Genomic DNA, 13,683 nt, shown 5'->3' on the forward strand with positions numbered 1-13,683 from the left:
AACAACTCTAGTTAAAGCACAAGTTACTGATAGTAGCAGTTATAGAGGGATAAGATGGCAGCACTCTCTTACCTGAATTTTAATGTGTTCTGTTCTATAGATCAGTTTGTATCTGGAAATGAATTTTAGTTAAGTGAGAAATACCTGTTGTTTGCGCCCTATCATTGTTCATTAGTGTGTACAGAATAATTTAAAATTTTATTCACTGATATTTAAAAATTAATTTCTAGTAATAATTAAATGCAACATTTTAAAGTTTACATATGGTATTTTTTTCAGCTTTTAATTGAGGAATTTTGTGACTTGGGAGAGTATCAAGTTTGGGTACTAAGTTTATTTTTTAAAATACAACTAATATTAAAAAAACTTTGCTCATATTTACAAATAAAGTATAATAGATTGAATGAGATTTTTACCTAGACAGGTAAAAGTTCGGCATAAGGATTCCCAGTTTTAGGCTTTCAAAATTTAATGAAAAGCAAATATTTTTTCTTAATTTCCACAGGATAATTAATAAAGGCTATTGTGAATAATGCAGAATATTTTGTTGCCTTGTGCAGCTTTGTGGGCTTTTACTAATAAACCCCCTAATATTGCTATACAGATAATAATAACTATTTAAGTTAAAAAACAAAGAATCATCAATTTAGGGGTATGGCCAGAATACTGTCAGGTGCACATTTACCTTAAAATATAATTTGAATGTATTTAGTTTGAGTTTTTCACTTAAGAAAATGAGAGTCAAGAAAAGAAAAAAAATTCTTTTAACTTTATTCTCCTTTAAGCTGGAACATGCAAGAAAAATCTTTCCAGAATATTTAAACTGATCTAACAGGGTCATATTTTTCTTCTCTTCTCCTTTTCTAAGAATTTATATATGAAAAGAAACTCTTATTTATTGAAAATGCTCCTGACAGCTGGTCCAACACTTTAAATTTTTATTATTTTAATACTGGCACATAGAAAATTGTTTCCATACTAGTTTTCTACATATGTATGCAGTATTAAAAGCACTAAAGAGAAATGGAGACTATAGAACTATTAGAAAATTGGGCAAGTTATCAAACCAAATTTCTATTCCATTTATCATGTTTTATAAATAGATTCAATTTTAAGCATCTTTTTGTGAGACATCTGGCTATTTCTACGGTGTTAAAACAGTGGATTAAGGGAATAACGTTTGAGTTAGCTAACTGTCTGACATTATGGTAGGGAAAAGAACCTATGAGACTAAATACTACTTTGTACAATTTAGTAAAATTATTTTGCATTTTAGATATACCCATAGTAACTTCAAAAGCCAAGGAAGGATAATGATTGGTTCTGCAGTATATGTTAACTTAGAAACCAAAATTATTTTTAAGTGCACCCCAGCATTTTTCTTTCTGAATTCACTTTACTCACATTAAATGTGCTGGTTATATTCCACCTTTCTAAAAGCTAGTTGATAGAAAGTATTAAAACAGTTAAGATCCTTAGACATTTCTGCATGTAAGTTTCACTGAATTTAAAGGCCAGTTGAATAAATCTGGCTTGATAGAAGTAGTTCTGTGAGGTTTCTGTAGTGATCTTCAGTGTTCACAAGCAATATATCAAAGCCCTGTTTTATAAAGATGAAGCAATCTTCATAAATTCCCGTTTTCAAGATGACATTTCATGGGCTATTTTTCAGTAACAGTAGGAAGATAGCAAGTAAATATATGCAATAGTCTAGAGACCCTGTTCCAGAAATGTTAATTTACTAACTAGAATGAGCCATCTTAGGTGACCACCCTCTGCACTGATAATATATAGTACTTAAGTTTTAAAGTAAGTTAGAACTACCTTCTACTCTGAGTTTCTCTCTTAAGTGTCTATAAGTGAGAGGGAAGTTTCAGTTTGTTACTTTTCGAACTTTTGAATTTTTGTATGTGTTTAAGTGGATGAAAAATAGATCTTTCCTATTAACCCTAACAGAAACCTTACTTCTGTGATACCATTATTTTAACAGTATTAGTAAGCATACGTTTATATAAAGCATTCATAAGGGCAAACAACAGTCCTGTTATACAGCCCCATTAAGATCATATATAGTAAATGCTGGCCTTTAGGTAGAATCCACTTTTAAGATAGAGAATTGTGATTTAAGGATGTCAAGTAGCTGTTGTAGAGCTTGCATGCTAAAAAGCCCTAGAATATACCAAATTTCTATTAGATTTGTCTGTAAACATGGGGTTTTAAATTTAGCTTAGAGTGTAGATGGGTGCCCCAGAGAATATTCTGAATATGGTGGGAGAGGAATTTATATATAATCAGAATTTGCTCTTAATTGTTTAGTTACGGTCAGAATTTGAGAATGTAGATTGGAAATAAACTACAAACGTTCATGATTATATGGGTTTGTAAAATAAAAGTGTAAAGTATACATCACTTAATAGTTTAAATATTTATTATGCATTTTCTTTAATATAGATTTATATACTATTTAAAACCTTTAACTTAATAGTTCTTCATTTTTACCAGAGTTCATTTTAAACATGTTTGTTTAGGTTTTACTGCAATCACAGCGACCAACCCCATTTGGCTTGTAAAGACTCGGTTACAGCTCGATGCAAGGTATGTTAATTCATTAAAACAAAATTAAAGTTGGTTTCAACTAATTTTTTCCTATAAATTTATATGTGAGATTTCAGTGCCATGTATCTAACTATGTTTTTCCCTTTTTTGGCTGCTGAATTTGCTTTTTTGTTTGGTTTTTGAAACTTGGGTCTGCCATCAGAAGCAAAAGTGATATATATAATAGTTGGCAATATGACACTTGCTAAGGAAGAATGTAGATTATGTGTTTCTATTTATGTATTTATTTATTTGCTTGCTTGTTTCCTTATTATTTTATTTCTTGAGAGTGCACCTGAGAGCAGGAGAGAGGCAGAGGGAGAGAGAGAATCTTAAGCAGGCTCCACGCCTAACGCAGGGTTTGATCTCGCGACCCTGAGATCCTGACCTAGCTGAAATCAAGAGTCAGGAGCTCAACTAACTGAGCCACCCAGGTGCCCCTATGTGTTGTGTTTTTAAATAAAAGGAAAATATATATTAATCTAGGCCAAGCAGTGATAGTTTCACTACATGAATGATTATAATCAACCACCCAACAGTTAACCGACAGGATCAGCTGGTCTAGACTGAATCTTTGAGGAGCATTGCTCAAATTTAGTAGCCTTATGTACAGAGGCCTGGCATGGGATTTAGCTCTCATATTCATAGACTTGATCTGTTACCACTGACCACTTTATGGTAGCACAATTCATTCATTTGATAGATCTATGTTGAGCAGATACTGCTATGTTCTAGGGATATACCAAGAGACATTGGGGACCAACATTAAGTGGAATAGTTAGGGAATGTTGTTTTGAGCCCATTTTTAAGCAGTGGCAGTGGTCTGTGCAAACCTCATAGGTCTTGAGGTTAGGGCCTCTGGTGTGTTCTGGGAACTGAGCAAAGGCCAGAAGCAGTGCAGTTTAGAGTCTTCCCATCTCAATTCCTGTTGGCCTTTAGTATGGACGATGGGAAAAATAATACTTTTATGGAAAGATGATCCTGTTGGCGTATTATAACAATAATAATGAGACTTTTGAAACTTTTAGCCTTTCTGAAGTAGACTATAACAAATTTCCACCTTTTTTACATTTTATGGCATGGGAAAGTAGTGTTATATCTCATAGACTATAAATAAAACTGATATGAGAAATCATTAATAATTATGCCTGCTTAAATATCTGTTGTTTACATTTTATGTTGAACTGTATGCTATTTGGAGACTTGAAATAGCTCTAATTCTTGTTTCATCTGAATAATTTTTAATGAAATCCTAAATGGTGAAGCAAAACTCAAAGTTTATTTCTTTTTTTTTTTTTTTTTAATGTTTATTTATTTTTGAGACAGAGACAGAATGCAAGTGGGGGAGGGGCAGAGAGAGAGGGAGACACAGAATCTGAAACAGGCTCCAGGCTCTGAGCTGTCAGCACAGAGCCTGATGCGGGGCTCGAACCCACAAACTGAGATCATGACCTGAGCCGAAGTCGGACGCTTAACCGACTGAGCCACCCAGGCGCCCCTCAAGGTTTATTTCTTAAAGCTAAGAGATCTGAAAAGTAGTGGCAGCTAAAACAACCCAAAGGTTAAAGAAATGTGAGATGCCGGTCCATATTATACTACTATAAGCTACCAGGGGTATACTGCAGGATGTTATAAGGTGGATCTGTAGGGGGTCCTGAGAAAAGTATGGCTTAAAACTCTTATTATTTTTTTCACTTCTAATTTTAACGCACAACAGCACAAGTTCTTAGGCTTGGGAGTGGTGGGGAATGGGGTGGGTTTGGGGTAATAGTGAAAGGCTGGTTTGAGGATGCTCATTTATAACTGAGATCAAGAACAGAGCTGTGTTTGTATATTACCCTTTGGACTTGTAGCATTTTAACTTCTTGTGAAGAAGTCTCTGATGGCAGAAACTGATTACAATTGGTTGTATGGATCACTCAACTGAGAAAGTATTCATACAGTGTCATTAGTTGAGGATAGTCATTAGCTCTAAACAATAATTAGTTCATAAAACTGGAGGAATCTGTAGGTTATCAGGTGGGTATCTTAATTGTGTTTTTATTTTATGTCTGAAACAGGCTGTATTAATTTATAAATAGGTAAATTTTCTATTTTTTTCCCTGTAGGTAGCATTTAAACCCATTTCTTATAGGTAAGGTTTCATTGGGAGAATCATAGTAGAAAGTAATATTTTTACAAACTCAAAATTGTATATGTGTAAGAGTAAATGCTGTGCCATTCAGTAGCACTAAGGAAGTTTTATTGGACACAATACTCAATAACTACTTGATAACTATAGAGATCCTCATTCACTTTTCACCATGATACTGGCTGTTGCCTTAAAAGGATCATAGGAAATTTGACTTCAATTCGCATAGTCATTTTTAGGGAAGAACTGAGTGGGTTTGGAAGAATCCCTCAGACGTACAGATACTAGATTAATTGTACTTGCTTTATGATACACTGTCATCACTGGTGTCTCAATCACTCTTTTATGTTATTAAGTCCAGAAGAAATCTTCTCATTTGAACTGGATTCAATGTGATGTGATGGTTTGTTTTATCTTGAGCTGCAGTCACAGCGTATTTGGACTAAAGGATTTTATTGCTTATCCCTACAATACAAACTTCAATGAGGACATGAAACTGAAGATTTAATATACTGTATTTTGCATTTGTAAAAGAAAGTATTTACATGTTACCCATCTAATATGACAAACTTCAGGCAAAAGAATGGGAAATCTAAAATGAATGTTTTAAAATTTTGGTTTCACTTCTTCATGAGTTACAGAGGATCATTCTGTACTGGAGTGGCAGATTTCGTCTATACTTTATTTACCTTATTTAAAAACCTATACTACTTTATTAATAAGATTTTTCCTTTTTGCTTTTCAGGAACCGTGGGGAAAAACGAATGGGCGCTTTTGAATGTATTCGTAAAGTGTATCAGACAGATGGACTTAAAGGATTTTATAGGGGCATGTCTGCTTCATATGCTGGCATATCAGAGACTGTTATCCATTTTGTTATTTATGAAAGTATTAAGCAAAAACTACTGGAATATAAGATTGCTTCTACAATGGAAAATGATGAAGAGTCTGTAAAAGAAGCATCAGATTTTGTGGGAATGATGCTAGCTGCTGCCACCTCAAAAACTTGTGCCACAACTATAGCATATCCACATGGTAAGAGATGTTTGAGTTTATAGGAGTAAAATTCTTTTTTTTTAACATTTTTTTTTTAATGTTTATTTATTTTTGAGACAGAGCATGAACGGGGGAGGGTCAGAGAGAGGGAGACACAGAATCCGAAACAGGCTCCAGGCTCTGAGCTGTCAGCACAGAGCCCGATGCGGGGCTTGAACTCACGGACCATGAGATCATGACCTGAGCCGAAGTCGGCCGCTTAACCGACTGAGCCACCCAGGCGCCCCTATAGGAGTAAAATTCTATTAATTTAGAAATTTTCCCATGTCAGTCAATGGCCCACTTATTAGCACATTTATAATTTTATTGAATTCCAGTAAAACAATATATGGTTTCTTAGGAGTTCATCATAATGGGATTAAATCTGTAAGTAACGGTTTTAATAGGTCAGTATATATTATAGTAGCATGGTGGTGATTTAGCATGGGATTTGGATAGTCACATTTCAGCCCAGAGTCTGTCAGATTATAGCCAGGTGGCTTTTGGGAAAGTTTCTTTAATTTAAAAAAAAAACTATGGATACGGTTATGGTATGCTAGATACTTTATACACATTAGTGCTAATCTACAAAAAAATTTCTGTGAAGTACTTAACCGTCTCTGTTGAAGTCTAAGCATGCTAATACATACCCAGAATTTGTCTTTATTTTCAAATGGGAAACAAGAAATGTTAAGATTGAGTTGTCCAAGGTCACACAGCTTACTCAAATCACATACCTTTTTTAGTGGAGGAGCCCAAATTTGAAATCGGGTCTGTAATCCCAAAGGCCAGCCTATTTTACAGTATTTCATGTTGGCAAATAAGTATATATGATTTATTTCTCTCTGAAGTTTTACAGTATTAGCGTATTTTATTAATAGATGACAAAATTACTTAAGAATTCGTCTTGCGATGTGCTGAGGGTTTGGGGGTTTTTTTGTAACTTTTATTGTTTTGTTTAAAGGTAGCCTTTGATTTTGTTGTTTGGGGTTTGTTTTGCTTCAGTATTATTTTTGTTCATTTATTTTTGAGAGAGAGAGAGATTGAGCTTAAGCTTGAGCAGGGGAGGGGCAGAGAGAGAGGGAGACACAGAATCCAAAGCAGGCTCTAGGCTCTGAGCTGTCAGAACGCATGAGCTATGAGATCATGACCTGAGCTGAAGTAGGACGCTTAACCGACTGAGCCACCCAGGTGCCCTTTTAAGATGTTATTTTTTAAGTAATCTCTGTATCCAGTATGGGGCTCGAACTCACAACCCCAAGATCAAGAATTGCATGCTCCACTGACTGACCCAGCCTGGCACCCCCGCTTTGGGATTTTAATCTAAATGCTTCACTCTTGTTACACTGATGAGCATTTAGCTTCACCCTTGTGAAGCTAAAGCCCTGTAATTAAAGCTATATCAAGACAAATGAAACAGGGCTATGAGTAAAATGAGAATTTTACTCGTAAGATGTAATTTACAAGTAAAACCAAGTCTAACCAATTTGCACTGTGAAGTTCTCTCAGTTTCCTGAGGGAAGTTCCTAACTTCTTTCTTTAAGAGAAGTCAAAAGAGGACAGTATCAGCATTGTTTAGGTTCTGGCTCCTATGGGATGCCTAGAACCATGGCCTGCTAAGGTGAGAGAATTTTAGAATTGTAAGCACCTTGTTCCTTCCAGTGAGATGACGTCACTACAAGAAGAGGTAACTTATAAACAATATTTTGGAGTGGAATATGTAAATGGCATTAATTTTTAAGAGAGGACACGAGATTTCAGATATTAACATTTGCAGTGAAAATGTCTCTAGGCCATTTCCCTCAGGCCCATCAGGAGTAGTGTGTTGGAAAAACAGACTCTTCAGTAGAGAGCTCTGAATTCTTGTCCCAGCCTCTCAACTGACTAAAACCTCTCAGCAGTCCTGATTCCTCATCTTTCAAAACTAAGAAATACGGACTAACTTATACGTAATCTTTTAGATTTCTTAGAGCTCTAAAACTTTACAATTTTTGCTTAGTTGCTTCCCAGATGGAACCTTTCAGCTGATTGGCTAGTATTTTGAACATATCCAGCCTCATGAACATGAGATTTCTTGTTGGCATTTGTGGACCAAATAGATTAGTTGTGGTGAATAGATTAGTTGTTCTATTTTTTCATTGTAGGCTCCACTTAAAATCTTTTCTGTCACTATATCTTTGTGTATTCATCCTTGATACCACCTACATTCCTTTTCCTGTCTCTTTACCTTTTTCTTACAAAATCTATTCTCCCCTTTGTCTATATTAGTATACAACTGATACTTTTGTTTTATTCTTTTACCATTCAGGAACCTATGTTATAATTACCACTTACCACTAGTGATTTTAGCCAGCTGACTTAGAAGTTTGGTGTTAGTGGGGCTCCTGGGTGGCTCAGTTGGTTGGGCGTCCGACGTCGGCTCAGGTCATGATCTCATGGTCTGTGAGTTCAAGCCCCGCATCAGGCTCTGTGCTGACAGCTCAGAGCCTGGAGCCTGCTTCGGGCTCTGTGTCTCCTTCTCTCTCTGCCTCTCTGCCTCTTATGCTCTGTCTCTCTCAAAAATAAATAAACATTTAAAAAAAAAATTTTTTTTAAATAAAAAAAGTTTGGTGTTACTGTAATATACCCAGTTTCAATCAGTTACGCATTAAAAATCACTCCATATCCGAAGTGTACACTTAAAAGACTGGTAAATGGGATATGCTCAGCATTAGGAGGGTATAAAGATATCACTAATGTTTTAAAATGACTTTTTTCCCCCTAAACAGAAGTCGTAAGAACAAGACTACGTGAAGAGGGAACAAAATATAGATCTTTTTTTCAGACACTGTCTTTGGTTGTTCAAGAAGAAGGTTATGGGTCTCTTTACCGTGGTCTAACAACTCATCTGGTGAGACAGATTCCAAACACAGCCATTATGATGGCCACCTATGAATTAGTGGTCTACCTTCTCAATGGATAGCAACTTCAGGCTGCTGTATACTATGAAGAGGGAAGACCAAAAGATGACAGTGGACCATGCAGTATCGAAGCCAGCATGGTGGACAGAAGAAAATAGTTTGGGAACATGTAACTATGCCTAAAGGAAAGTTTGGTTGTAGGAATTAAAGTAATCATAATAACCGCATTACTTGGTCTTTTCAGTAATGTGAAAAAAACCTAGGCTGCCCAAGAAAAAGCCTTTAGAAGCACTACTTCCTCCAAATTGCCATTTTCTCTACCATGTCCATGGGACATAGTTGCATTTTGTTGATTTATGGCACAATATAGTGTTTATTCCATGAGCACTTTTTCAGTCTTCTAATAAAGCCATCCATAATTATATAAATATTGTAACTATCCAAAGATAGTATTGACAGTCATAAATGTCTTACCTCTGGCTTCTGTGTAATTTCTGTAAAATTGTAAAATAACAATAAGTGAGATCCTTAGTATTGTTTTCACATTTCCTTGAGAGGATCTGGAATATTTTAAAGTTAATTATTTGGCATTATTCATCACTAGTTTTGACAGCTAATGAAATAGTATCTAAATATCTTGCGTATTTTTAGCTTTAAAATGTTTCGGTTTCCACTGCTAACAGGAACATGATGTTTAGCATAATGTGGACACTTAAATTGTTCGTTAACATATCAAACTCAGTGGTAATAGTTTGGGACAGAAGAAACCAGTAAAATGTTGATTCTTGGCCATTTCAGTAACTTGAGCATGTTCTCCGATCTTTTCTAGCTTTATGATACGTGAATGACTTCAGTTGTCTTTTCAGTGGTTTATTAGTTATGGACTTAAGTTATCATCTATCATACCTAGGTATTATTTTCTTAAAGTGGAAAAATTTACCACTTCTGAATCTTTCTCCATTAGGAATTTGAACCTTTGAATTATTTCCAGATGATCAATATAAATTGCATTTATTTTGTAGAGAAAATGGTAATTTTCAGCTTTGCTGTAATAGGTTTTTTTTTTTTAAGGTGGCATTATAAATATCTGGGGCAGTATAAACATCGAAGAGGGGCCCTTTGCCATCTGATCGAACAGGTGGTGATCCTAATTGACTTACAATTTTGTAAATGAACAAACTGCTTTTGACAAGAAATGTATGCTATCCTAATTTCTTGAATGGTAAATCATAGAAAGATTCAAGTTAATTCAGATTCAGTGTGCTAACAGGATATAGCTTTTACATTTTGCTGTTGAGTTCACCTGTACCTCTTAATACTTAAATGTATTATATGTATGGCCTTTATGAAGATGTTTGCTATAATTCTGTTAAGAGACTTTGCTAATGGATGTTGCTATACTGGTGTATAAAACATCTACAATTAAACTCCAGTGTGGTACTCATTTCAGTATAGATGAACTGTACATTTTGTGCAATGGCTTTATCTTAAGAATGACTCTTTGTGAATGCACTTTGTGGCCTTTTTTTGGGGGGTGGTGGTGGGGTGAGAGTAACAGAGAATTCCACTTTAGGATTATTTTTTTTTAAACATTGGTCATGTATTAGGCAGAAACAGTGTTCAACAAAACATTTTTCTGGGTTTTAGATACAGTGTTTTGGAGATCTTTAATAACATAAATGTTTTACATATTCTATGTACGCTCTAGTGCCCCTAATATAGAAAATTGTAGCACGTCATTGCAAGCTTACTCTGTTGTCACCAATGAAACACAGTGCCCTCTTAAATTCCTCACCTTCTTAACTCATTATAATCAACAGTAACTGGATGTTTTTGAGGTGCTTTGATTGGAATTTAAAAATATTCCAATCTCTTTGGAGACCAAAGGCAATTTCAGTTTCATTACCTTTGGGATTATTCATACCTTTTATGGTGACTTTTAGCTTTGACATTTATTGTGAGAAACATGCCAAAAAAAAAAAAAAGCAACCCAATAATAGGGGGTTCTAACTTAAATCTGTAGAGAAAGTCTCAATCTAGAGTGTTTGCCTTTTCAGGTGCCACTTATACTGCCTAATACAGTGCCATTTGCCTTGTGAAGATGCATAAACATTAGTTGTGCTGAATGTAGGACAGACATTCTCCCTAATCTTAATGATCTCAGTACACCACAGATAAGATTAAGAATGATCTGAAAACCAGCAGCTAAGGAACATCTTATTATTTAGCTGTAGCAAATTCATAATAAGTGTCCTTCAAGGATGAACATGTATTCTATTCTGGTTTGTATTTAGCAAGTAAAACTTATGTTGACCTTTAGTGCATTATATTCTGCTATAGAGTATTCTCTATGTACTGGAAGAAAAGATGTTAAGAGTCTTTTTTACTCTTTTTTTTTTTTTTTAATGTTTTTATTTATTTTATGAGAGAGAGATTTACAGACTGTGAGCAGGGGAGGAGCAGAGAGAGAGGAAGACACAGAATCTGAGGCAGGCTCCAGGCTCCCAGCTGTCAGCACAGAGCCCAACACGGGGCTTGAACCCACGAACCGTGAGATCATGACCTGAGCCAAAGTCGGACGCTCAACCGACTGAGCCACCCAGACGCCCCAGATCTTAGAGTCTTAGTTTTTGTTTCTTTGTACAACAACTGGAAAGGAGCAATGAAGCTTTTTTTTTTTTTTTCCCAAAGCACAATCTGCTATAGTTTACTTTATGTGTGATAGAGATAATTTTTAAAAAAAAGACTATATATAAAAGTTGTGTATAAAATTTGTCTCTGAAACATTTCTTTGGAGATTTTTTAATTGATGCAAATGTTTAAAAAAATGCATACTTAAAGGATTGTTTGGTTTTTTTTAACTGTTTTGTTTTCATCTATTTTCTATCAGATGACTTTTTATTTCTTGCATAGAGATAGGCAGCACTCTTCAGACTGGTCTGTACTTTTATTATGCAGTCTTCTCAGAAAATTGAATTGAACTTATTCACGTTAAAGAAGTAGATACTGAAAGATATGCTCATAGAGCAGCAGATAGAACTTTGGTACCTGTAGCACATAGACAGTTTGCTAAATCTCAAAGTCCAAATCTGAGAACTACCAACCCTGTGACTGGGGTATAATACAGTGCTTTTAAATCGAGGAAGAAACAAATACTGTATCACCAAAGCTTTGTCTTAATTTTCATTACGTATGTAACTTTGTGGAACCAACCTTCCTAGATTGGGCCCACAAGTAATTTATTTATAACTTTGAAACTAGGATAGAATATTGTTAGATTAATTCATCCAAGCTTTTGTCTCTTAAAACCTAATGCCCGTTGCGGACTAGCATTATTGTATTAGGATCAGGTTGTTAAAAATGATGAGTGTTTACTCTTTTACTGGAGTATAAACATGTCAGCGTTTTTAGATTGTTTGAAATCCCTAAAATATCAATTTGAACTTGAAGGATGTAAGTGCTAGAAATCAATCTATCCCCTTACTCTTCAGCATTGTTCATGCCTATCTTTTGTTGTTTACATGCTCTTCTGCCGGAACTTTAGTACTATAGGGACCCCTTTTGGCTTAATAAATATAATTGATGAGGCTTTCTGTCTACTGATCATGACTTTAACATTCCTAAGAATAAAGGTATTTCTAAATGAATTAAATTAGAAGGAGTTTTAATTATATGAAGGTGTTTAATACAATGTGCATTCTGCCCATTCAAGTCTCTTCTCCATCATCCCCTTACACTTCTTGTTAATCTAAACACTGCTTTTTAGGCTATCCCTTTTAGAAACTGAGAATTCTGGTTTCAGTTTTTACATTAAAAAACATTTGAATGTGTACCCCTCATATGTGAACAATTATGATCTATTAGTCATAGCTAAATAATCAGCTTCAAAGGAGTTGGTATCTTTTGACCGTTTACGTGAGGTTTGTTATTCTTGCATTTTGTGTACATGGCTGTAAATTATGTGCATTTATTCTATTTATGTTAACTAGCTGAATTTTATTTGAATTGTTAAATTAAAAAATTAAAACATCCTTATGAAAATATGGGGGTTTTTTCCTATAATGTATTCTAATATTATGGTGAGAATGTTATCATACTTTCTTAGGACTATGTGAAGAACAAAAGTGCATTGCCATTTTCAAGGTGTTAGGCCCCCGTCTGCTAGACATATAGTGATGTCTCTAGAGGAAACAAAAGGTCAAATAATCGAATTCCCTTGTAATTCAGTAAGGTATTTCTGTTCTGCCATATTTTCCACAGGTTTATTGATCTTTAGGTACCATACTTTTTTATGTATCAAAACATCCAGTTTGCAAAATATATCTGAGAAGTTGGAGACCGACTAAGTTATTTGATTGATAACTCCTTGGGTTATAATGATTTCTTTTAACATCATGAATTTTTGTTAGTTTTGGTTTCAGCCTTTCAGAAAGCTAAGAAAAAATTAAAAAGCTGGAAACTTGTTATAATAACCAAATGAATCCATGTATGACAAGTTGCAGCACATGACACAGATATAAATGTTAATAGTAACTACCCGTTTTACATTTTGTCCATTTGTTTTATTTAAGTTTTCACGAATTAATAGCAACCATCAGACATCACCTAGTTTTGTAAGTGAGGAAGGAAATCCGGACAAATTTGTTTTGTTCCTTTTCTCAAACATAAAACTCAAACCTTTTGACTGCTTTCCACTGAAGACTGAAATAGTGGATGAGGTGAAGACATTGGGAAAATACTAGTTGAGGTTGGTATGACCATATTTTAATAGTGTCCCAAGTTTTATTTATTCATTTATTAGTGAATAGCAGGAGTTGTGGTAGAGGAAGGAATTTGTGAGTGTGTGATTTCTTGAGGTTCAGGTATGACCTTCATACAACCGATAAACTCAGGCAAGAAAGCAAGATGTAGTTAAATGGTTTCCTTTATTTTCCTGATTTTCTTGCATTGCACAAACCAGCTGACTACCTTAATATGTGGAATCAATTCAGTAATTTTAAGTTCATAGAGTGTGCTCTTTAT

The 13,683-nt window shown here is 34.8% G+C and overlaps 1 protein-coding gene across 1 annotated transcript in view; it reads left to right on the top strand.

The window, feature by feature from the left end:
• The window catches only part of SLC25A36 (solute carrier family 25 member 36), a 40,122-nt gene extending 27,430 nt beyond the window's left edge, over positions 1-12,692 (top strand). Inside the window, exons 5-7 of the mRNA XM_058730049.1 lie at positions 2,529-2,595; positions 5,472-5,761; positions 8,530-12,692. Of these exons, the coding sequence (XP_058586032.1) occupies positions 2,529-2,595; positions 5,472-5,761; positions 8,530-8,723 (551 nt within the window). The 3' untranslated portion in view covers positions 8,724-12,692. The remainder of the gene's footprint in view (positions 1-2,528; positions 2,596-5,471; positions 5,762-8,529) is intronic.
• The last annotated feature ends 991 nt before the right edge of the window (positions 12,693-13,683 follow it).

Source organism: Neofelis nebulosa, chromosome 5, assembly GCF_028018385.1.
Source record: "Neofelis nebulosa isolate mNeoNeb1 chromosome 5, mNeoNeb1.pri, whole genome shotgun sequence".
Taxonomy (NCBI): Eukaryota; Metazoa; Chordata; class Mammalia; order Carnivora; family Felidae; genus Neofelis; species Neofelis nebulosa.